Source organism: Mustela lutreola, chromosome 8, assembly GCF_030435805.1.
Source record: "Mustela lutreola isolate mMusLut2 chromosome 8, mMusLut2.pri, whole genome shotgun sequence".
In the NCBI taxonomy this organism is placed as follows: domain Eukaryota; kingdom Metazoa; phylum Chordata; class Mammalia; order Carnivora; family Mustelidae; genus Mustela; species Mustela lutreola.
Genome location: NC_081297.1, coordinates 105,784,744 through 105,811,695, shown reverse-complemented (window position 1 = coordinate 105,811,695; position 26,952 = coordinate 105,784,744). Strand labels below are relative to the sequence as shown.

The following is a 26,952-nucleotide window of genomic DNA, read 5'->3' as shown; positions in this document are numbered from 1 at the left end:
CAATCTTCTCATTTGGTTAAAACAGAGTATTACACAGCAAGGTAATGCTACTGATCGAATTGCAGATGAACAAATGATTTGCAGGCTTTATTCAATCTGCATACATCACAAATATGCAGTGCTTACTTTCCATTGATGAATGGCCCACAACAGCTTTCTTCTGTCTAGTAGTCCTGCCTTTACAAAAAAAATATTTCTTAAAGTGTGCAGAACCACACTAGTCCACCAGAAAATAATCGACAGCTAAGTTTTAAAGTTCACAATATTTAAATATTAGCTGACATTTTAATCTAATGATATGACTAATAAATCATGCCAATGAGTGTAATCTGCTCTGGACAGTGCTGCCCTGGAAAACAGCAAAAGATTTTTCTGTTGCTAAGGTTCCTTCTAAATCCCAAACTGCCTATTTATTCATATTTATCAAAAACAGCTACTTTTTAAAGGTCTTTTAATGATTATTTTCACAACAAAAACTGTTCCCTAATTTTTTACTTTAATCAGTGTTTATCTATCTTGTTCTCCTTCCTCAGAAGTTCCCCTTTTATCCTGTTATCTTCAGAAGCAAGAAGATACCTGGGACAGAGTAAGCACTCATTGTTGAGTGAATAAATAAACAACCATTTCATTAGTTTATATAAAAATTTGAGTGAAAAACAAATTAACTTTATTTCTCTCTGTGTTAAGTGCATATTTTTAGCCAAATGTAAGAATATACTCAAATACTTAAGGGGCAATTAGTTTATCATTACCCCAAATGAACCTATTTAAATTTGAAAATATAAATTCAAACCATATTTTTTACCAAGTTTATCATTAATGAATTCAAACTGGCTTACCAAGTGACAGTGCACCTAGTCAGTAAAAGCTATGATAATAAAAATCTACTAATGTCCAATTTCAGTATTACAATAAGGAGGGAAATTGCCTTAAGCGTAACTAAGAACCAAGGAAGTTCCTGAGTCTTATAAATAATATGAAGCGTATTATTTCTATAAAAATTAGAGAATATTTCCATAAATGTTACACACAGAGACACTCGCGTTGTTCTGTATAAACAACGAAGTATAAACAAGAAAGTGAGAGGTAGGAGGTATATGAAATGTCAGATTAACAGATAAATACAAAACAGATTAAGAAACATACTTGTATTAAACCATATGCAGGTTCATCAAGAAGATTTTCAAAAGACTGTGAAAGACTTTTACTCTGACAATTCACAAGAAGTGTTCTTTTATCCTGTGGAGATCTGTAATAAAAGAAGGGATTTGTAGAAAATACTAGCACACTGCATTAATTACTACCTGAAGAATTATTAACGCCTAGTTACTTTTCCTTAACAACAAAAATCCCAAAACTCAAATGTCCAATTCTAGAACTGTTTCCCATTAATACAATATTAGCAAGTACTTAGTAACTACCTTAAAGAGGCTCTAAAACTACATGAAACATGAAATATTAAATTAACAAATATAAAAGAGTTGAAGTGTAATTTTATTCTGGGTAAAGCCAAGAGGACTAAATTGTAATGAACCCAAGTTTTTGTTTATACTTATAGTAGGAAACCTTACAATCATTATGTCTTTATTATCGTAAAAATTAGAGAAAGTTAAAGCCCACTTTAATGTCCTATTTTGAAAGGGTTTCCAACTTCATTCCACAGCTTGATAGTACTGCAACATAACATATTTTAAAACCACAAGATAAAACAGATATTTTTTTAAAGATCATTAGTTATGCTAACCATAATTATAAACACACACACACGAACATATTTAACAAGGTTATAAATTATAAATGTTGTTAAGGTAACTATGTTTTTATTTCTTGCTTATTAAGCTCTAGAAGCAAGTTTTTCTTCACATTTCTTAATAACTGCAGAATAAATGTTTTCTAAATAGACAGTGAATTTCAAGTAATCAGATTAATTATCCAGTCTTTTTTCTATTCAATAAGTTTTATAACTTAGTAAGTTCACACAACTTTTCTGTGTTTAAAATAGAGCTTAAATGTGTTATGTTGTGGCTATCTACTTCTAGTTTATTATAAATGTTTGAGATAAGAACTTTAATAACAGTTATCTCTTCTCAATTCTAGCATAACAGGAAGCAACAGCAATGCTGGAGGGGATATGAACGCCAAAGCAGGATCTTACTCTTACACATTCACAACAACGCTTGATCTTCAGAGACAACGGTAACTTAATAAGCCCCTTGGCTTTTTAAAAGGAGATGAGGTTGAGTCATTTGAGGTAAGAAAAAAATAATGACTTTTAAAATGTTCAATTTTCATCAAATGTCATTTTTCTGAACACTGAATACTGGGGTTGTGCTTAATATGAAGACTTATATAGTTCCACAAGGCATTTTTTAATAAATCCTTTAAATATAGCACCAGAAAAAGTAACTAATATAGCAAGATACATTTTCCTAGCACAGTACAGCTGGAACTATGGTTATTATTTTATTTCCAACAATAAATTAAGTCAAATTATTTATTTAAAATCCAAATAAAAATTGGTCATCAAAATCAAAACACTGGCTATGCATAGAGAAGGGGAACAAATGGGATGACTGGGTGGCTCAGTCAGTTAAGCACCTGCCTTTAGCTCAGGTCATGATCCCAGGGACCTGGGATCGAGCCCCACATCAGGCTTCCTGCTCTGTGGGAGCCTGCTTCTCTCTCTCCCTGCCACTCCCCCTGCTTGTACTCTCTGTGAAATAAATAAAATCTTTAGAAAGAAAGAAAGAAAAGGAAAGGAAAGGGGAAAAAAAAAGGAAGGGAACAAATATGCAATCTTCAGCAATCTGGGCTCAGATAGTTATTATGGCTCCAGATTTAAAACTGTACTCATTAAACAAACTAGCAACCACAGATACTTTTTTTTTTTTTAATAAAAGTTTTAAATTCCATCTGGTTAACAGTGTTATATTAGTTTCAAGTGTACAAGATAGTATTTCCTTTTTTTTTTTTAAGATTTTATTTATTTATTTGACAGACAGAGATCACAAGCGGGCAGAGAGGTAGGCAGAAAGAGAGACAAAGGGAAGCAGGCTTCCTGCTGAGCAGAGAGCCAGATGTGGGGCTAGATTCCAGGATGCTGGGATCATGACCTAAGCTGAAGGGAGAACTTTAACCCACTGAGCCACCCAGGTGCCCCCACAAGATAGTATTTCAACAGTTCCATACATTTCACTGTTTTGATTTTTATTTCCCTGATGCTGAATGATGTTCAGCATTTTTTTCATGTGTCTGTTGGCCATTTGTATGTCTTCTTTGGAGAAATGTTTGTTCATGTCTCCTCTCCATTTTTTGACTGGATTGTTTTTTGGATGTTGAGTTTAATACATTCTTTATGGATCTTGAATACTGGCCCTTTATCTGATCTGTCATCTGCAAATATCTTCTCCCATTCCATGTGTTGCTTTTTAGGTTTTTTTTTTTTTTTTATAATTAACATATAATGTATTATTAGCCCCAGGGGTACAGGTCTGTGAATCATCAGGCTTACACACTTCACAGCACTCACCATAGCACATATCCTCCCCAGTGTACATAACCCAACCTACTCCCCCCGACACCAGTAACCTTCAGTTTGTTTTGTGAAATTAAGAGTCTCTGGGACGCCTGGGTGGCTCAGTTGGTTGGACAACTGCCTTCAACTCAGGTCATGATCCCGGAGTCCCAGGATCGAGTCCCGCATCGGGCTCCCAGCTCCACGGGGAGTCTGCTTCTCCCTCTAACCTTCTCCTCGCTCATGCTCTCTCTCACTGTTTCTCTCTCAAATAAATAAATAAAAATCTTACAAAAAAAAAAAAAAGGGTCTCCTATGGTTTGTCTCCCTCTCAATCCCATCTTGTTTCATTTTTTCCTTCCCTACTCCCCAAACTCCCCACTTTGCCTCTCAAATTTCTCATATTAGGGAGATCTTAGGATAATTATCTTTCTCTGTTTGACTTATTTCGCTCAGCATAATACCCTCTAGTTCTATCCACACTGTTGCAAATGTCAAGATTTCATTTCTTTTGATGGCTGCATAGTATTCCATTGTATATGTATATATACTACATCTTCTCACAGATACTCTTTTAAGAAGAAAGTATTTAGGGATCCCTGGGTGGCTCATCTGATTAAGTGTCCAACTTCAGCTCAGGTCATGATCTTGGGATCCTGGGATCAAGCCCCGCATTGGGCTCTGCACTTAGCAGGGAATCTGCTTGTCCTTCTCCTCCTTTTCCTTCTGCCCCTCCCCCTGCTCGTGCTATCTCTCAAATAAATAAAAGGAAAATTTTTTAAAAAATTAAAAATTAATAAAAAGAAAGTATTTCACTTTTTATATCCAATGCTCTTTAATGAGGGGCTGGGAAAGCTCTAGGAGAAAAAGATATAAGAAATTTAAGACTTAGTTGCCCTTAGCTTAGGAAGTCAACAAAAACATTTTTAAAAAGTACATGAGTCGGGGCGCCTGGGTGGCTCAGTGGGTTAGGCCTATGCCTTCAGCTCGGGTCATAGTCTCAGGGTCCTGGGATCGAGCTCCGCATCCGGTTCCCTGTGCAGCAGGTAGCCTGCTTCCCTTCCTCTCTCTCTGCTTGCCTCTCTGCCTACTTGTGATCGCTCTCTGTCAAATAAATAAATAAAATCTTAAAAAAAAAAAAAAGTACATGAGTCAAAGGACAAGCTGTATATTGCTAGGCAATTGCACAGCTCATCAAAAGGAGGGGTGCCGTATTCCAGAATATTGTTATGTTTCCACCTGCCAGGGTATCACACTGATTTAATTTGGAAAGATCACAAATATTATGGATTTGTATGTACATATTCTGGAAATATAATGGATTCTGGAAGTTGATATCTTATGACATTATTCAAGACTTTCAAACTCATCGCAGCAGCAAGACAGAACTTTTAATGATGTTAACATCAGTAATTCTATTAGAGCCTACTAAAGAGCTTAAAGAAAACCATTGTCTAATATCACAACTATAGAAATATATCCACTGAAAACTGAGAAGTATTTCCCAGACTCTGGAGTGAGCCTCTCTCAAAGACCTCAGAATAAATTCAGGAATGATAACAGTTAAAGAATATTTTGTGTGCTGAGATGTAGTGGTTAACTATTTTCCATTGCTACTGAGAATGACCAATATGGAAAACTAAAGAAATAAAAATATCACTGCAAAGGCTATTATCAATCAAAAAAGATGATAAAATTAAAAAATACAGAATATTCACAACAAAACTATATATATATATATTCTTACTCATTTTATCCATATAATCCAAAGGGAATAAATGAGGTTTATAACCTAATCTTATAAATGGTGTTACAACCAATCTGGCTTTTTAGGAAATATCCTACTGCTTATACATTAACGTAAAAATAGCCCAATATATAAAGTAATTTTAATGGAACCTTCATATCACAACCTTCATTCATATCCTAGCAACCAACTTGGTTCCAGAAAGGTTAACATAAATTTATGATTCATTCTTTACCCAAGTATCATATTTTAAATGGCGATAAATCAAAGAACACTAACAAACATGAATAAAAAGGACAACATGTTTTTCCCAGGAGATAAAAGAACCATTTGAGAAATAACAGGTCTCAAGAAGCTAGCTTATTTTGCACTCCCTGATCCAGCTGATGAGAATGAAAGAAGGAACTATGGGTGCACAGCTGGCCCAGCCTCATTCTCTCTCTTATAAGGCTGCACATCCCTAGGACTTCATGACTTCATTAATCTGTATGCTAAGGCCCTTAATTCGTTAGGGCAGTATTAGGAAGAGAAGATGGTCACAAATGCAAACGCATTATGCAATCTAAGTTAACCAGAGACAAACGAGAATATGGTCTGACTCTCTCTGTTGGTTCTGAATTAAAAAGAAGACAAGAAGGGTGACCCTGGCTTAGACTGCTTGGCACCCCAGTCAGGCTGCAGAAACCAAGGTTTTCTGGCACTATTCTTCTTCCTTCTAGTCTCTACAACAATCTCTGGCCTCAGGAATGTGACTCTGGAAACATGATTTTGCTTGAAATAACTGCTCTGGGAACAGGAAATGAGATTGCCGTGGCTAACATCTAATAGAGTGAAAAACCAAGAATACTTGGGAATTTTCATTTCTTTGGAGTTCAACTTAATTGAGAATTCCATTTATTTAGATCACAACTAAGGAAATAAAGAATAAGGATCTTTAATATTTCCCTAAGATTTTGACAGAGATGGCTTACACAAATATGGAATTTTCTTAATGTCAATGACAATTTATTTGGAGTATCTATATTCTACCACTTAGGCTCAACATATGATCTCTGGTGAGTTCTATCGTGCAATATAATTGGGTATAGTTTATGATGGGAAAGAGAAGAGGAAGAGTTTATTTTCAGCTTAGGATACAGAGGGGCCTTGGAGATAAAATATCTGATAAATTATTTTTATATATTTCAGACCATCTAGGGGACAAAGAATAAATTAGCCCCCAGTATCAAAGAAAAATACACAGTGGAAAAGTGGCTGGTATTAGCAGTGGTTTTTGAAGAACTCACTTTAGGCCATCTCTCTCTACCACCACCCCGACAACCACCCCACCCCACCCCCGCCCACCAAGAATGGCTATAACCCTGGTTGACCATAAATTGAACAACAAAGCTCAAAAGGAAAAGACAAAAGAACAAGTATGGGGGGGGGGGGGGTTTTCATTCTCCTTTGTTAGTTCTTCTCTTTGACCAGGTCATTAAAGGTTGCAGTTAATCACTGATGCGGACATCATGTCCCATTTTATCCTCCCCTTAATTTCATTCTCTCTCAGAGTTCAATTACTACTGACACACAAAACAACTTTAAAAATATCCTATTCTATGCTGTTACAGTTCTACACATCTCTTATTTGGAGTATTTATTGCAGCTAAAATGCTAAATTTATTTGCATAAGTAATGTCTGTTTCTCCCACAATAGTACAGACTTCATGAAGGCAGAGTCCATATTTTTTTTTATTGCTTTTTCCAGCAAGTTAGCATAGAGTGTCTAGAACGTAAGAGGTCCTCAAAAATAAACCTGTTGAATAAAAAATTAAATGTATATATGTAATATTTATATATATATGGAGGAACACCATTCCCATGGCTTCCTGTATTTAAATGGAAAGATGAACTTCTATTAAACTCTCCTTTTTGCTAGGATATATCTGATACTGAGATCAGCAGAGAGTTAGGTGCATGCTTGGCATAAATTATCCTTTCCAGGTGCGCACGCATCTCTCTCTCTCTCTCTCTCTCTCTCTCTCTCTCGGATTTGCCTACCAACATAGAAGGGGCTTTCCAGTCTGCTTTCATTCACATCTATCAGTCTATCCTCAATAGGAAGACCTGTAGTTGTTCAAAAATGATAACCAAGTGACTTCAAAATTACATTGGAGTGAATTATTATGACGCTGCACATCTAAACCTCACCAATAATGATATTTTTACCATCATCTGATTCCTATATTTGCTCCTTACTTTTGTTTCCTTTTCTGCATTTGTAAAGAAGTTTCATTTACAACCCTCATTAAAACACCACCAACACACATTCAAGGTACACATACTCTCAAAAGCACCTAAGTGATTGCTGAGTCTATCACTGAACCCATCCAGGATACAAAACTCTCTAATCCCTGAGCTACAACCTGTTTCTTCTAATTGCTCTTTGGAGTCATACAAAACAAATCCATGGTATAGTTCTTATAACAACTCTTTCAAAATTATTTGTAGAACTGGTTAAGTACTATGCCATTTATTCATTCCACTAAAATTTATTGTGCAGATATTATGTGCCAGGTATTGTGGCTAGGAACCTAATGTAAACAAAACAGATGTAATCTCTGCTTTTGTGGGCATACATTCTAGAGTAGAATACTTAAAAAGTAAAGAGTTAACATTATTCTATTAAGAATTATGATGCAAACAAGGAAATGAGACAATGAAAAAGAAATTGGGGTGGGAACCTACATTACATGGGAGGGGTATCCAGATAAGCCTCTCTGAGGAAGTGACATTAAACTGAGATCAGGATCAGAAAGGGAGAAAAATAGTCCAGGCAACAAATAAAACAAACAAACAAAAAGAACACAGCCTACATACAGGACCCTAACTCAAGAGTCTGGTATGTTTCAGGAACGGAAAGAAAGTATGTGGCTAGAATATAAAAGAGAACAGCATGAGGTGAGACTTAAGAGATAAACAGAGTTAATAAGGCAGTGCAGGACTCCATCAACCCTAGTAAGTTTGGATTTTATTTAATGTTGCACCAAAACTCCTCCTCTGTAAGTAAAATCTCCACATCCTTCTAATGTTCTTCATACCTCTCTGATCCCTCTCAATACACACTGGTCATCTTTTCTATACAGTATAGTCTAGTACATTTAACACCAACCCTGGCTCTCCAAGGTAAACACCAGTAAAGGGTAGAGAGGAACTACCATTTCATCCTCAACATTATGCTTTCATCAATGGTCTCAAATTGAATGAACTCTATTCTGACAGTTACAACACAACACTGACCGATACAGAACTTGCTATAGTACTAAACCCCCCAAGCCTTTAACACCTGCTATTCAACAACCAAACCTTTTGCTCTAATCATGCCCCTCTTAAAATCTACTTAAACCCCCTACCACCACCCCCAGGTGGTAACCTATTCAAAGCTTCCCACTTCAAGATTCAAGACCCACATGCTGCCAACCAGGCCTAACTTTCTTACGGATATTGGTACTAATCTACACCTAGTGCCAGCCAGAGATGTTCAAGATGGCAGGAGGGAGAATTTCATATCAGAAAACACAGCCAATATTTTCCAACTTTTGGATGACCACTATATTTATATAATCTAAATTTAGATATATTACACTATTATAAAGTGACATTATTAATAAGGTTAACACTCATCCCTACAGTTCCCCAAGCTAAAAACCTCAACTTCTCCCTTCTTCTCACGTTCACATACCACTCAATCACAAAATCAAACCCTAAATATTTTTCTCCAATACATCTATCTTTCCTGTCACTCCCCTAATTCATGCTACTATAATCTCACCTAGATGACTGGAACAAACAGCTAAAATGATTTACAAGATCCTCATGCTCTGACATTTACTCAGCTCTCCAGCTTCATCTTTAAATTTGGTACCCTCTGTCTCCCAGTATGCAGACCTGTTATTCAACTACTCTGTTCTGATTACATCATGTTTTATATTCTTCCCTCTATCTAAAACATCTCTTCCTCTAAATTAATTTCCTTCTCTTTTGTGCTAACATTTACTCATTTGTCAGGTCTAACACAGATACTACTTCCTCCAGAAAGTCTTCCCTGAATCCCACCCAAACCCTAGTCTGAATGAGGGACCTTCTTCACTTCCTAGGATCTCGCAAAGCACCTTGTACTTCATCTTGAGTTTTATTGCCATTTACTGGTTGGCATCCTTCACAAAACCATAAACTCTGAGATATCCAGGAACAGCCTGTTATGTTCACTACTAACTATAAAGCAACTAGCACAGTGCTCAGAGCTTTGATACTCAATATATATTTGTAGGAAGTGAAATCAAGAAAGAATATGAGAATATAAATGCACACAGGTGAATGAATGAATGAATGAATGAATAAAATATATAAATAAATATATATGTATACACACATACACACACAAAAATATATATAAAATATATATAAATATATTCCAGATTTTTGGAAAGTGAGAAAGCCCTATCTTCTACACCTATAAAAATTTTATAAAGGCCTTAGACTTGCTGTATTTAAATATACAACATTACAAATAAAATTCTATCTTTAACAGACAATATGTAATAAAAGGTTAATTGCCTAAATATATAATCCATAAGTTACTGATGCATCATCATTCATTTAAATGTGTATAAAAAATATGGGACCACTCTTTTCTTTAGAACAGTAATAAGGTGATAAGTTGCAGATCCAAAGCACCAAAATGGCAAAATTTTATTCAACCACTCATCCAAAGAAGTCAATATCCAAGAAAGAACAATGCTGCTTGTGCCCTTGTCTGCACACAGGTCACTGATGCCCAATGACAAGTAAAAACTGTCTGTCTTGGGACCAATACAACAATCCAGTTTCAATAAGTAGAAAATAATTTGATACTTACTCACACAATACCACATATTTTTCAAGAGAGTCAATCAGTAGTTTGCTATCTCCTTGATGAAAGTGCAGAGCAGGGAGAACGACGTCATCCTTTAGACAGAATACCAAATACGACCAGCCCATACCCTCTTTGTTTTGCTTGATTGATTTCAGGTCTGTCAAACTGAACAGGAATGACCATTTGCTTTTCCCATTTCTATGACTTGGAGCATCTTAAAAACAAGAAAGTGGGGCAAAATATTTTTGTTCACCCTTTCAAAAGGTACTGACAGCGCTCTTCATGACTGCCTAACAGATAATAGTTGAACCTAGAGAATGACTATAGCATTCACGTTACTATGGCTTCTACCTGTATTAGAAATGGGAACATACATTTTCTTAAAAGAATAGTTCTGAAAATAATCATCTTACTGCAATACAAAGTGAATAAAACATTATCTCTATTTCAAGTAAAAGCTTGTCCAAAAATGACTATGGCTTTGGAAGTATGCGGGCTGGATTCAAATTATAGCACCACCATCTTACTAACTGAATGATCTGGAGCAAATAAGTGAAAATCTCTGAGCCTTGGTTTCTTCATCTGTAAAAATGGAGATAATTATACTTACCTCCCAATGTTACTCTAAGAATTAAAAGAGATCATACCTTTCACTAATTAGTATAGTGCCAATTATATAGCAAATACTCAATAAATGTTACTCTTTTCCACAGCCCACTCCCCCCATCCCCTGCCAAATACAAATGGCATGATGCTCCTGGAGAGTCATTAAAAATAAAACAAAAACCCTTTACTTCCTCACTTCCTTTTACAATTATTTTTACTAGACTACACTGAGTGAAGGTAAATACACTGGTATAAAAAAATAACACCGGAGGGTGCCTGGGTGGCTCAATGGGTTAAAGCCTCTGCCTTCAGCTTAGGTCATGGTCCCAGGGTCCTGGGATCGAGCCTCACATCAGGCTCTCTGCTCAGCAGGGAGTCTGCTTCCTCCTCTCTCTCTGCCTGCCTCTCTGTCTATTTTTGATCTCTGTCTGTCAAATGAATAAATAAAATCTTCAAAAAAAATAATAACAGTGGAGTAAATATACCAACAGACATTTTATTTGCAAAAACCCAAAGAGCAGTGGGGAGTTGAGGATGAAAATATAACTAAGTTGTGAGTGCTTCAAAGAGAATGAATACAGTGCTTGCTTCAGCAGCACATATATAAAATTGGAACGATACAGAGAAGATTAGCATGGCTCCTATGCAAGGATGACACGTGAATTTGTGAAGCATTCCATATTTTTAAGAAAAAAGAATGAATATATTTAATCTTCCACAAATTCAATCTACTAAAGTAAGACCTCAGTTCAATCCAAACTATAGTAACATAAATTATTTCCTGAGTTTGAGGGCTAGTTACAGAAGATTTAAAAAACTTAGGTTTGTGAACAATAGTATACCTGATAACAAGCAGCTTAAAAAATACATAAATAAATAAAACTTAGGGGAAAAATGTTACTTTCCCACTACTACTTATAATTTCTATCCAAAAATGCCATTTTTACCTATTTTAACTTGGACATAAGCATATCGTATCTCCGAAATTTTAAAAATCCATTTCTCTAATGTTATTTCCTAAGAACAGTTACACTATCCTGTTATTCAAGATCTTAACTCAACTCCACACTATCAGCTCCACAAACATAAACTGCATAGAAGATACGTGCTTACAGAATTTAATAAAAGGGTAGATCAGTGTTGACCTGCATATATGTCACCTTCCTATAATAGTCAGGAAGACCATAGCTCCATCAGCTCCAACAAACAGATCTCCTAATATGACACAAAGAAATCTACAGCGTACAGAAACTCTACCTACAAAAAATACATGCATTATCACTATTTCATGGACACTTAAGTATCATTTGAAAGAAGTCCAGAAAGACTATGAAATGATTTATCTCTACAGTATCCTGCCTAGGTTCCATACCAGTTCAGATGATGCACTCACACCTAAGTCTGATACTAGATTAAGTGCCACGTGCCCACTTGACTACATCATATTTCACTGGAATTTATATCAGAGCTCTTAACACCACTACAAGCTAATATCAAAGTGAAAATTCTAGAATTCCAATGTCTTCCTGAATCATTTACATGTGAGTGTATTTAGGACTACTAGATTATTTGCAAAGACTAAAAATACTTTCAAAGCAAATGAAAAACTAGATATAGACAATTTTTAAAATTAAGTTCTTAAATTACATAGAAAGACTATAAATTAATGCAAGAAAATCATATGAAAAATATAAATACATGCAAGCTATATGAATTATCAGGAGTTTGTGCATATTCAAAAGTAAAACTTTTACACATATTTTTCCCATGTTAATGGAAGAAACACATCACATATGAAATAGAAAATGCCTTATACATTTCCTCACTTGAAGCTCTGATAAACAATGAAAGAAACATTACACATCAATTCTGGAAGCCCCTTTAGTACTTGAACATAATAAGCTTCATGAGAATAAGAACTTTAATTTGTTCATAATTATATTCTCAATGCCTAGAAGAGTAACTAGCACATAGTAGGTACTCAAAGATGCAATGAATAAATGAATAATCTAGTACCAAAGTCAACATAAAAGAAACCTGCAATTTAGTCTACCACCAATAGCTAACCGAAAATAGGGTTACAAAAAGAAAACTAACAAATTCGAGTTAACTCAAAATTTCCCTTTCTCTCTTAAATAGGTAAATAAAACTAATTAGTTCTGTGGCACCTGGGTGGCTCAGTTGGTTAAGCACCTGCCTTTGGTCATGCTTCTGATCCTGGAGTCCTGGGATCAAGTCCCACATCAGGCTCCCTGCTCAGCAGGGAGTCTGCTTCTCCCTCCCATACATGTGCCTGAATGCATACTCTCTCTCTCAAATTAATAAAAATCTTTAAAAAAATGAATTATTTTGATGAATGATGTTGCCAAATACATGTAAGAAGTATCGCCAACACAATGACATGGGACAACTAGCCATAACAGAAGAAGAGTAAAACTAAAACAGTTCAGTAAGTCCCTATATGTCTTGAACAGAATTAACACCAAGGACATGACATTTTATTTGGATGGGTGTACAGAATATGATGGGAGTCTGTTGTTCTGGGAAGAAACATTTTTAAAACATTTAATCTGGTATATGAAAACAAAGAATTTGTAATAGAAACTCTTAAAAAATATAAAGAAAGTTAAATTTTTAATAGTCAATTTTTTAAGTTTTGTCCCAATTTCCTTTGTCACACAAAAAAGTAAAAAGTATAAAATAGGAAAACTATACAATGATGAATAAAATTAGAAAAAATGCTTTTTAAACATATTAAAATGTTTCATAATGGCATAAATTTGAACTCTGAAACATCAAGTTCAGAAAGTATCTCCTTTAGGAAGAACTTTTTATGAGATAGAATTGGATGAGATAGTCTGGGGGAAGAACGGATGGCATGGGATAGAATGTACTATACTTCATAACTCCTGACAAATACGTGCCATGTATGCATACTGGGCCATATTATGTTCAATACCATTTTCTACTACTGTATACACTCATAAATTTTTTTCAACACTAAGAAAAGAAAATGTCTCCTTAACTTTTATAATAATTGATAAATAAAGGCTCTTTATAAGTCACAGTGCATGGCCAAGCCATATAAGCAGTATTTACATCTGTGGTTTTTTTGCTAAACTACACAGTTACACACAGGTTCTCAGTTCTGCACATTAAAATCAACAGGACAGCATTTAAAAAAAATACAAATGCCCAGTTTCCATCCCAAGAGTCTGATTTAATTCATTGGGATGAAACACAGGCATTAGTACTTTTTAAAAAATATCAACCTCCCCAGGTTATTTCAATGTGCAGCCAAAGCTGAAAACTGCTAATCTAAAAAGATGTTTATTGTCAGATTATGCTCTTCTCATACACGTAATGCTTCTTTCTTTTATGGAATTCTGAAAACTCACTCCCTTGCTCTTTCCAATTGCCTGACATTTTCATTTTCAAGAAATCAACAATATTAGGCAACAACAAAGAAAAAAGGAACAATTCATATAACTTAATCCTGAAAATCTAATGTAGAGCAGTTAAAAATCACTTCACATGCTAAATATACTAAAACTCTGTGGTCTTATCTTAACACTTAGTATTGTTTCGGTAAGAACCTTCCCTTTCAATAGAAAAAGAATGCCAAAAAGGAAAAAAACAAAAACCAAAGCAACACACCGGAATGACCTGATTTTAATTCACCAAAAGCTTATGAGTTACTATTAACTTCTTAATTGCCACTGTTTCCAAGAAATGATATAGTACAAAGTTTAACTATTGTATATGAGAATGATTCCCCAGGCCATACATGAAAATCAGATTCACTGGGTAACAATGATGTATAAATGTAGCATTACACATTCTAGCCAATTTTGGCCAGGTTTTCTGAATTGGGAAATGTGGATAAATCATAAACTCAGACTAAAGTCAGCAAGAGATTAAATGTCCTTTTAGTTATAAAACACAAATTAATCAATAAGGAAAAAAACCATTTTAACTCTGTATGAGTATTTACTATTTTTAAAGGAATCACAAATAGATGTGACTACATCATTAAATGGGCTATCTAAATCATATTTGGTGTAGTATATATGTTCTATCAGGCTGTTAGCTTGGCTCTTTTTTGTTATCTACATGTAAATTATCACCACAAAGCAACACAGATTTAAATATACACATGTAATACATAAAGGAAAAAAGTCACTGGACATATATAAATGGGAGACTATAATGAGCTGTCAAGGTCTCAGTAAGAACTGAAGTTAGAACAGTATGATTTAGTGGTATACTCCATCTCCCCCTGGTGCTTTAGGATGAAATAACATGATTTTTTTTTTTTTTAAGGCTAGAAAAATGTGCATGAGAGAAATTTAAAGCAATTTTTTAAAGTGTTTCTATTTTCTGCCATGAATAACTACAAAACAGAATATGTATTTTTAAGGACTTTTTTTTTTTTTTTACAAAGTTACAACCAACAAAAAGATATGAAGAGGGAATATAACTAAAATAGGAGTTCAATGTATTAAAGCACCAAATCATCCTTGTGATAGAGAAACATTAAAGAATTTTGTCTGCACTTTTATTTTTATTATATTGTAGCAGATCAGTTTAAGATTTCAAAAGATTTACTTCATACCTCCAGTGGTATGTGGTTTCTTTTTAGATGGAACTGTATTGACCATGTCCCACTCCGCTTCATAACTGTTCAGATGTTCCGACCCCCGATGACCTCTTTCCTTTGGGGCCTGCGTCCACTCTACAACTGAACTGGAATCCTAAAAAAAAAAAAAAAAATACATATAAAATATTTAGGGACTAAAACTAGAATTTAATTTCATTTAACAACATATTCTCAACTTCTCCATAAAGTCTGGAGATTATGACAGACATCACTGGTGGGAGGACCAACCACTATTTCCTATCCTTTTCTATCTTCACCTACCCACTCCATCCCACCACTTCTCCCCCCCTCTCCCCACGCCATACCATGTGGTCATCCCCCCCACCCATGTCCCGCCCCCCCCAAGAAAGAAAAGCTTGCCCATGCAGTTAGTGTTGCCAATGAAATAAAAGCAGAGGTCAACTGCAGGGCTTTTGGAAATGCTTTTGCTTTCCCAATAAAAAAGCCTCAACCCTATTCCACTTTCCCCTACTTTGAATGTAGCTATGATGCCTAAAAATACGGCAGCCATGTTATGACTGCAAGAGAAAAAACAGGAGAATCATTCTAAACCAGTAGATCTGTAGTTATTTGAGAAAAATAACCAAGGTAGCAATTTTATTTAAGCCACCACTGGTTGCATATTTCTCAGTCAAAATTTGCTAAGAGCTACAAATAACATATCCACATGTATAGTTCTACAGAACTTAACATTTTAAAAGAGAATAAAACCAAAAGTCTAAAATTCAATATTAATAATTTAAATAAAAATATTTAATTCCAGGGTGCCTGGGTGGCTCAGTGGGTTAAAGCCTCTGCTTCAGCTCAGGTCATGATCCCAGGGTCCTGGGATGGAGCCCCACATTGGGCTCCCTGCTCAGCCGGGAGCCTGCTTCTCCCTCTCCCACTACCCCCCTCCCGCCCCGCTTCTGTTCCCTCTTCCGCAGTTTCTCTCTCTCTGGCAAATAAATAAATAAAATCTTCAAAAAAATAAAAGAAAGAAAGAAAAAGAAAAAGAAGTAGCTTGGCTTGTTGTGTCTGACTCTTGGTTTCAGCTCAGGTCAGGATCTCAGGACCTGAGATTGAGCTGCACATTGGGCTCACACTCGGCGTGGAGTCTGCTCAAGATTCTCTCTCTCCTAGTCCCTCTCCTTCCTCCTCCACCCCTCCCCCTGCACATACACACTCTCTCTCACAAATAAATAAAATCTTAAAAAACAAAACAAACAAACAAACAACAAAAAAAACTAAAGAAACTTGTGATGCCTGTGTGGCTCAGTCGGTTAAGTGTCTGCCTTGACTCAGGTGGAAGCCCTCAAGCCCTGCCAAGAGGCTCTCTCCTTGCCAGGGAGTCTGCTTCTCCTTCTCCCTCCACCCCTTCCCCTGCTTGTTCTCAAAATTTCTCTCTCAAATAAATAAAATCTTTAAAAGAAAAAAAAAACAAACAGAAAAGCAAGTTAAGATGAATTTCAATTTTTTGTCCCATTTAAGTAAAAAATAAAAATATGAAAGACAGTGTAAAGACATAGGAAAAAAAAAAAAAAACTAGGTCTCAACAGACCAATAATGAAATGTGTACAGATGAAAGTCTGGCAAGATACACTAAACAGGGACAGATAAAGAACAGGATTCTAGTAAAGCAGGACTTCGATTTCTATTGTTTGTATTACTTGAATATTTTTACAAGAATGTACTCATGTATTGCTACTGTAATTTTTCAAAAAGGAAAATCTGTAGGAACAGAAAGATACTATAAAGGCACAACAAAATGAAGAAGTAGACTGAAAAAACAGAGAGGAAAACTGAATAAATGAAATCAATGGGGAGACTTAAGAAGCATCTACAGAGCCCCATCAGCACAAAGGCTTGGAACTGGTCGATTAAGTACTTCTGGAAATTAGGATAGAGTTCAAGCTAAAAAGAGTACTAACAAAAGTCCAAAAGGCTGGAGGTTACTTGTTAAAGAAAATAAAACAGATTATCTCTGGATTAGGAGAAACCAAGCACACTGAGCAAAGGGATAACACACTGAAAACAAGAATTAATTAAAAGCCCATCTATATAATGAATAAGTGAGATTCCAGCTCTTTCTCCACTCAGTTCCCAGAACACTGGCATCCAGGTATACGCTCTCCAGGAAGGAATCTGCAGGAATCTCAGGCAAATGACTAGCCCAAGAGAAAAGATCTAATTTTAACATTAGGGATTCCCCCAAGGGATTACCAAGCCTACCCATACCTACCTATACCTACAGAGGATAGTCGATCACTTTTTTTGTGTCTGCTGTTAAATAATAAGCACCACACCACAAAGATCACCAAACATCAAAGGCAAGAGTCTACACAAAAAAAAGTCCAAATGAAACACGGAGAAAAAAGTCAATTAGAAGAAATAGATTATATAGAGATAAAAACATCTTAAAACTACCTTTAAACTCTTTAGAAATACGGAAAGATATATCCATAAAGATCAGGATGCTATTTTTAAAAAGGACTGGAAAAGGGACACTTATAATAAAATGTCTTAGAAATTTAAAATATAGCAAAAATGAAAAAGGCAACAGAAGAACTGAAAAATAAAATTAAAGAAACTTAAGGGATTCCTGGGTGGCTCAGTCAGTTAAGTGCTAAGTGAGTTAAGTTAAGTGAGACTTCAGCTCAGGTCATGATCCCAGGGTCCTGGGATCCAGTCCCACATCGGGCTCCCTGTTCAGTAGGGAGTCTACTTCTCCCTCTGCCTGCCACTCCCCCTTCCTGTGCTCTCTCTCCTTCACGAATAAATAAATAAAATCTTAAAAAAAAAAAAAAAAAAAACTGAAGAAACTTGGGATGTTTGGGTGGCTCAGTTGGTTAAAAATCATCTGCCTCTGGCTCAGGTCCTGATTCCAGGGTTCTGGGATTGAGTCCCATTTCAGGCTCCTTGCTCAGCAGGGAGACTGCTTCTCCCTCTACCTGCTACTCCCCCTGCTTATACACTCTTTAACAAACAAATAACATCTTAAAAAAAAAAAAAAATGTACCACCTCACACAAGTCAGAATGGCTAAAATTAACAAGTCAGGAAATGACAGATGCTGGCGAGGATGTGGAGAAAGGGGAACCCTCCTACACCATTGGTGGGAATGCAAGCTGGTGCAGCCACTCTGGAACACAGCATGGAGGTTCCTCAAAGGTTGAAAATAGAGCTACCCTACGACCTGGCAATCGCAATACTGGGTATTTACCCTAAAGATACAAACATTGTGATCCGAAGGGGCACATGCACCCGAATGTTTATAGCAGCAATATTCACAACAGCCAAACTATGAAAAGAATCTAGATATCCATCAACAGATGAATGGATTAAGAAGATGTGGTATACACACACACACACACACACACACACACGTGTGTGTGTGTGTATGATGGAATACTATGCAACAATCAAAAGAAATGAAATCTTGCCATTTGCAACAATGTGGATGGAACTAGAGGGTATTATGCTGAGTTAAATAAGTCAATCAGAGAAAGACAACTGTCATATGCTCTCCCTGATATGAGGAATTTGAGAGGCAAAGTGGGGAGCTGGGGGATAGGGAAAGAAAAAATGAAACAAGAAGGGATCGGGAGAGAAACAAACTGTAAGAGACACTTTTTTTTTCCCCCATGAGAGACTCTTAATCTCACAAAACAAACTGGAGGGTTGCCAGGGGTAGGGAGTAGGGAGAGGGTGGTTGGGTTATGGACATTGGGGAGGATATGTGCTATGGTGAGTGCTGTGAAGTGTGCAAGCCTGACAATTCACAGACCTCTACCCCTGGGGCTAAAAATACATTATATGTTAACAGAAAAAAGATAGTTAAAAAAAAAAAAAGAAAGAAAGAAAGAAAGAAAGAAAGAAAGAAAATGAGGAATGATTTGAAAAAAATGGAAGGAACTTCCTAGAAAAAATACACACACATATACACACACACAGAATTAAAAACAGGAAAGAAAGGATTAAAAAAGTAGAGGACCAATCCAGGTCTAAAGAGTGCAAGAAAGAAAGAAAATAGAAAATGGAGCAGAAGAAAAAATCATCACAGAAATAATTCGACATTTCTTACTAACTAAAAAACACAAGTTTCCATATTAAAAGAGCCCATCAAGTGCCCAGAACAATGGATTAAAAGGACCACAAAGGCTACTATGAGGACATCTAGAATACAAGAAACAAAGAGACAATCATGAAAGCTTCTAAAGTGAAAAAAAAAAAACCATACAATGGATCAGGAGTTAGAATGTATTAGACTTAATATTAATAAAGGAAATTAGACAAATGTAGAGCAATAATGTTAAAAAATACGTGGGAAAATTTCTTTTCAACTGTAATTCTATGTGAGCCAAACTATCAATTCAGAATTAGGATAGAAAGTCTAAAGAAAGTAATTTCTTTGCTCCCATACATCCTTTTTCTCAGAAGCACCAGAGCTGCATGAAAACAAAGGAGTATACCAAAATAAAAAACAGCACAGGATATAAGAAATGGGGATAAAAATATGAGGAAGAGGCAAAAAGAATCTTCAAGACAACTGCCACACAGCAAACCGAAAGGGCAGCCAGTTCAGAACAAGCTTGTAAGGTGGTTCAGGAAGAAATGTCTCTAGAAGGTGAAAACTGGAGGCACCTGGGTGGCTCAGCTGGCTGAGCAACCAGCTCTTGATTTGGGTTCAGGTCATGGATCTCAGGGCCAGTCAGGCTCTGTACTCAGCAGGGAGTCTGCTTGGGATTCTCTTTCTCCCCCTCTCCGTCTGTGACCATCTCTCCCAACTCATGTGAATGGCTCTCTTCCTCTCTCTCAAATAAATAAATTAATCCTTAAAAAAAAAAAAATGAAATCCAAAGATCATATACATGTTGAAGTATTTTGAGAAGAGGGTTGTCTGGGTGGCTCAGCCAGCCAAGCATCTGCCTTCGGCTCAGGTCATGATCTAGGGTCCTGGGATCAGAGTCCTGCATGGGACTCCTTGCTCAGCAGGGAGCCTGCTTCTCCCTCTGCCTGGGAATCCCCCTGCCTGTCCTCTCTCTTTTCCTTTCTCACAAATAAATAAATAAAATCTTTTAAAAATAATAAAATAGATATTTTTGAGAAGATATGCAGAGAACTGAGACTGAGTTTCAGGGTGAATTAGAGATAAAACAGAAATCTCTACATTCCACAGTAAGTCAATATACAATACAAATGGCAAACTCACTGCTGTCATATAACCCGACAATTCCACTGCTAGGTTTTTAAGAGAAAAATATATGTCCCCACAGAAACTTGTATGTGAATGTTCATGTCAGCATTATTTAAACTAAAAAAAAAAACACCAAAATTCCATCAACTGATGAATGAACAAAATGTGGTATAGTAGTCCTTTCCACCACATATCCATGGTTTCTCTCTTCCACAAAGAGTTACCTGTGGTCAGAAAGGTCCAACTAGAAGCAGATGATCTACCTTCTGACAGTATGTACATATATTTAATAGCCTAACACCACATCACAATGTCTATGTCATTTGCCTAACTTATAAACTTTATTATAGGTATGCACAGGAAAAAAGACAGTATGTATAGAGTTCAATACTATCTGTGGTTTCAGGCATCTAATGCAGGGGGTGTCTTAGAATGCAACCCCCATGGATAAGGGGAGACTACTGTATTTCCATAATTGCAATGCTGTTCAGCAGGTGGGCAAGAAAGCAAGAAAGAAAGAGAGTGAAAGAGAAAGAGAAAGAAAGGAAAGAAAGGAAAAAGAAAAAGGAAAAGGAAAAGAATGAACTGAGATATGCTATAACATGGATAAACCCTGAAAACAATAGGCTAAGAGAAAGAAGCCAGTCATGAAAGATCACATATTGTATGATTCCATTTACATGAAATGTCCACAACAGACAAATTCTCAGAAGCAAAAAGTAGATTACTGGTTGCAAGAGGCTGGAGTTAAGTGGGAATGAGGGGTATACTACTAAAAGGTAGAGTTTCTTTTTTAAGGAGGAACGGAAGTGTTCTAAAATTAGATACTGGTAATGGTTACACAACTCCATATGTATTAATACCAGTGATTTACACACTTTAAAAGAGAAATACTATGGCATAAGAATTACAGTTCAAAAGAGTTATTTTATTTATTTTTTTTTAAAGATTTTATTTATTTATTGGACAGAGAGAGATCACAAGTAGGCAGAGAGGCAGGCAGAGAGAGAGAGAGGAGGAAGCAGGCTCCCTGCTGAGCAGAGCCCAATGCGGGACTCGATCCCAGGACCCTGAGATCATGACCTGAGCCGAAGGCAGCGGCTTAACCCACTGAGCCACCCAGGCTCCCTCAAAAAAGTTATTTTAAAAATGGCATTCCTGGGACGCATGGGTGGCTCAGTGGTTTAGGCCTCTGCCTTCGGCTCAGGTCATGATCTCAGGGTCCTGGGATCGAGCCCCACATCGGGCTCTCTGCTCAGCAGGGAGCCTGCTTCCCCCTCTCTCTCTGCCTGTCTCTCTGCCTACTTGTGATCTCTGTCTATCAAATAAATAAATAAAAATGTTTAAAAAAAAAATTGGCATTCCTGGGGTGCCTGGGTGGCTCAGTGGGTTGAGCCTCTGCCTTCGGCTCAGGTCATGGTCACAGGACCCTGGGATCAAGACCCGCATTGGGCTCTCTGCTCAGCAGGGAGCCTGCTTCCCCCTTTCTCTCTGCCTGCTACTCTGCCTACTTGTGATTTCTGTCAAATAAATAAATAAAATATTTTAAAAAAATAAAAAAATAAAAAAAATAAAAATAAAAATAAAAATAAAAATGGCATTCCTTACACTGGAATGAATAAATGAATACGTGAATGATGAATAAACACATAAACAAAAAAATAAAAATAAAAGTGGTACTTCCTTTAGCCACTCCCTTTAAGTACCTTTCCAGCATAGAGAATACTAGAAGAATCTAAAGCATCATCCAATGGTCTCCAGTCCACTATTACTTCAGCATCCTGGAAAAAGAAATTAGGGACTATATTTACTATTCAGCAGCATCTTACATTCTCAGTTACCTATTTTTAATTCCCTGAACCCAAAATGAAATTATTAAACCCTTAAATATTAGCATTTTAAATATGCAATATCATAACTAAACCACTATTTGACAATAAATGTTATGTATATTTTTAAATTCTGCTTATTTTTCATGACAAAAAATTTATAATACTGAAACTTTTATATAAGTTTTTAATATTCCATGCCACTTTATGGGTCTATTGGAAATATTTTTTTCCTTGGGTGCCTGGCTGGCTCAGTCAGTGAAGTACAAGACTCTTGATAAGAGGCTTGTGAGTTCAAGCCCCACACTGATTGTAGAAATTACTTAAAAATAAAACCTTAAAAAAATTTTTTTTAATAAAGCACCTTTTAACATCATTTCCAAGTTAACATCATTTTCATTTTAACAAACATTTTCACGTTTCATTTTCATGGCTGTTCAATTACAAAACTTACCTTACACATAAAATTCAAACTTATTGATAATGCCCCGAAGATAAACCACTGCCATAAACAATTATTAAATAAAATAATTTACTAAAAGCATACCTTTTCTAACACACGTAATATTCCTGAGATCAAGCTGTCTTGGTCATTGGTTTTTCCACAAGATGAATGAATATAGACCCCTTCCTGTTCATATATAATCTGGAACAACAACAACAAAAAAATCACACCATTATTATACAGTAATATTTTGACATTTGTTTAAAAAAAATTAGATGTTTTCATACAAAGCCACATTCTGATTATTTCATATACAAACGTATTATTTTAAAAATACCACTCAGGCTTAAGAGCACTTCAAACTAAGATAAATTGGAAGGAAGTTTGCCGTATGGAAGTTTGCTTGTTTTAGCGATAAGCACAATCTTGATCCTCTCCATAAACAAAGATGTCACATTAATTAATACATGTCTCAAGTGAACTCCACTTAAAATATATTCTTAACGTTAAGCAAGATACTGGTTTCAAACTGAAAAAGGCCATGAAAATATTCAAAAATAAGAACAGATGAAATACAATAAGGAATCAATGCTTTCTAACCATTCCTAGAACAGCACATGTTTTACACTAAGATCATTTCAGTGAGTTTTGTAGCACAGTAGCATAGAACTCAGGGAATAATATGGGAGTTTTCAAGAGTAATGATGAGGGGCGCCTGGGTGGCTCAGTGGGTTGAGCCTCTGCCTACAGCTCAGGTCATGATCTCAGGGTCCTGGGATCGAGTTCCACATCAGGCTCTCTGCTCGGCAGGGAGCCTGCTTCCTCCTCTCTCTCTGCTTGTCTCTCTGCCTACCTGTGATCTCTGTCAAATAAATAAATAAAATCTTTAAAAAAAAACAAAACAAAAACTCAAGATAGCCTTCAATGAAATAGTTGTTAAGCACACAGACCAGCATTAAGCAGAAGGCAAAAACTGGGGATGGTATGGTATGAGTTGGGAAGCAGTGAGAGACAATTCTGTACTGTTTGCATAAAAATAAAAAACCTTTAAAGTACACAGATTTACTCACAAATGTGCATAAAGATATGCTAGAGACAATTCACAATACTATCATTTATAGCATCAGGCTGGATGAGGGAGGGAGGAAAAAAGGAAAGTGAGGGATCTAAAAACCCACACAGAGTGAAATGATGAAATACAGCCTGGGACAGTCATTCTATGGGGAATACTATTTGGAAATTAATAAAGGAAACGATAGATCAAATGATCAAACATGGAAAAAAACTGCCAGTTATATATAGTATGATGACATTTTTATTTTTTTTTAAAGCTTCTCTAAATCACTGTAAAATACCCAGAACAAGTTCTGGAAGGACACACTTTAAGATGTTAACAGATTACTTGTAAAAGAGAATGGGATACTTAAAGACTGAAAGAAAAACTGTAATTGTCTACGTTAATGCCTCTAACCTACTTGACTATTTCGAAGTTAAAATACAGTTACACATTGCTTAGTAATAAAAAACAATTTTAGGGGCGCCTGGGTGGCTCAGTTGGTTAAGTGACTGCCTTCGGCTCAGGTCATGATCCTGGAGTCCTGGGATCGAGTCCCACATAGGACTCCCTGCTTGGCTCGGAGTCTGCTTCTCCCGCCAACCTCACTCCTCCCATGCTCTCTCTCTCTCTCAAATAAATAAAATCATTAAAAATTTTTGAAAAAAAAATATTTTTAATAAGTAAAAAAGGAAATTGCAGCAGTATAAACTATAACCTTTGCAGACTTCACTTTATCAATTTCTAAAACAAGAGGTTAAACTAGATAATTATATCTGGGACCACAATATGGAAGTATGGAAAAGTTAAGGGAAAGAAATCCATTAAAATTTCAAGCTTGAAACAGAAACAGATCAAAGACATATCTGGAAAGCACAGGTTAGCATACTTTCACCTAAGTCTCAGCTAAAACAGTAGTTAAAAGCTTCACAGTTTTCAGGTCTCCTGAGTGGCTCAATTGGTTAAGCCACCATTCTTGGTTTCAGCTGAGATTATGATCTCATGGGTCATGTAATCAAGCCCCACATCATGCTCCCCGCTCAGTGGGGAGTCTACTTGAAATTCTCTCCCTCTACCCCTTCCCCCAACACACACACACTCTCTCAAATAAAAAAAATAAATGTTTAAAAAAAAAAAAAAAAAAAAGGAGCTTCAAAGTTCTCATAGCAGAAGGAAGGAGACTCATTAGACCAGAAAAGCTTGGTATCATTAACAATGCAACCTAAGATTCTATGATACTATTAACACTAAACAGACTAACAGACTCTGGAACTTTAATACAGTTAGTGAATACTAAAAGACCAAATAAAACACTTTACCTAACTGAGGCAAATTAAAGAACTTTCTTTCCCATGCATATATTGGTCAAGTGTTACTTACTCTTCTTCATTTAAGAAAAAGTTGAGTTTCCTAAGTAATTCAGCTGAGAAAATATTTAAAAGCATTTAAGTACCAGGCATCTCACAAAAAAATCCAAGCTGCACTCATTCTGGGTTCTGTGTTCCTTAACTCTTTAGCACAAATTACATGCCTAAAAATCCACCACTCCAAACCCAGACTTAGGTACTGTCTTTAGAAAGCAGTCATGTTCAGCTTTCTCATTTGAAGGGTGTGATGTTAACCAATACAAATTACTAATTCTGACAAAAATAGAATGAAATTAATAAACTTACCTTCCTGAGCTCCTAAACCTTATGAAGTCTTATGAGATTTAAAGGAACCAAACTAGTTACATCAGTACAAAATTTATTTCAAATAGGAAACAACTGAATAACAGTTTTAACTATTTATTGTTTTCAAAGCATTTTCATCTCATTTAATCCTCAAAGATTTAATCCTCAAAAAATTGAATGTGTCAGAAATAGACCTTATTTCCATCTCTATCTTACAGAAGAATAAACTGTGACACAAAGCTGTTCAGTGACTTTACTCAAGACCATATGCATACCAAAGGAAGGAGTGGAGATTTCCCAATGCCTTTATCCATTAAATTTCAACTGTTACTGCCTCAAGAACCTACTAAAAAAAATTCCACGTGGCTTCCCTAGAGGAAAGCAGTTTCTGAAATTAGACACAGATGTAGAAAATAATGCTGCTTAGGACTAAAAACAATTTCTAAATGTCTTTAATTTATAAACCAATGCAGCAGCTAACTATTTAATAATATGATCTTCAAACAAAAATCTTTTGTTTTCTCCCATCTGTACTTCTAAATATTAAACATAAAAAGCTTAGTACTCCCCTTTATATCATCTTGGTTTGAATCACTGATTTTAATATAGTACTTCACTCTACTTTTGCAAGAGTGATTTTACTTTTTTTTTTTTTTTACAGCCTATATCTGCTCATCACTCCAACTTCTGGGTACATGTGCCTAATAAAACACTACTCTACAGATATCAACTACCTTCAATAGCTCAAAACACAAAAACAGAAGGCCAACTAAAATTCTGATCTTACACAATATAAAAAACAGTATTTCTTCTTCCTTAGACTCTATAAGTGAATTGATTCCTGAGGAGTATCTCTGCCATAGGACATTCTGCTTCCTATCTCCATCAATAGTAATAATTAGAATTTGAAAAGCTATCTCCAAGCTTGTTTGATATGAAAAATTATTTTCTTACAGGGGATAATTATGATATCAGGCATTTCATCTGAAGCAATACATTTAGTAAAACAGGCTTCCAATTTCTTTCCTCGGGTTTTCTTCATAATCTCTAGTGCCAAATAAAAAGAAAAGTTAAAATTCTATTATCAGCACATAATGTTTCCATTAAGCATTACTTTACACAGCATTTGTATATTATCACATTTGATGTTGTAACACAGTTAGATATGTGTTACCATCCCCACTTTGTAACTGAGAAAAAAAATGCAAGGGACGTTAAGTGATTTGATCAAGGTTCTTATACTAGTCTGGGGCTGAGATCCAAAGATCTGCTGTGACAAGTTTTATTTGATCAAAGGATATACAATAACAAGCCAATCAGCATAAGGTGCATAATATAAAGACACTGACAAAATT

At 35.8% G+C, this 26,952-nt stretch overlaps 1 protein-coding gene and 1 non-coding gene across 4 annotated transcripts in view; one reads left to right on the top strand and one right to left on the bottom strand.

Annotated features, from left to right (window-relative positions):
- The window catches only part of TBC1D15 (TBC1 domain family member 15), a 75,367-nt gene that overhangs the window by 29,238 nt on the left and 19,177 nt on the right, over positions 1–26,952 (bottom strand). Inside the window, exons 2-7 of one of the 3 annotated variants that reach the window (XM_059186340.1) lie at positions 22,973–23,071; positions 22,303–22,377; positions 15,377–15,515; positions 10,159–10,369; positions 1,147–1,249; positions 127–177 (exon numbers count right to left, since the gene is read on the bottom strand). In XM_059186340.1, coding sequence (XP_059042323.1) covers positions 127–177; positions 1,147–1,249; positions 10,159–10,369; positions 15,377–15,515; positions 22,303–22,377; positions 22,973–23,071 — 678 coding nt within the window. Of the gene's footprint in view, positions 1–126; positions 178–1,146; positions 1,250–10,158; positions 10,370–15,376; positions 15,516–17,642; positions 17,729–22,302; positions 22,378–22,972; positions 23,072–26,952 lie in introns of those variants that run through there. The other 2 variants (XM_059186341.1, XM_059186342.1) reach the window with 2 other exon arrangements.
- Positions 11,342–11,447, top strand: LOC131839975 (U6 spliceosomal RNA). Its single transcript, XR_009357097.1, has one exon. It is a non-coding gene; the product is annotated as a U6 spliceosomal RNA (small nuclear RNA).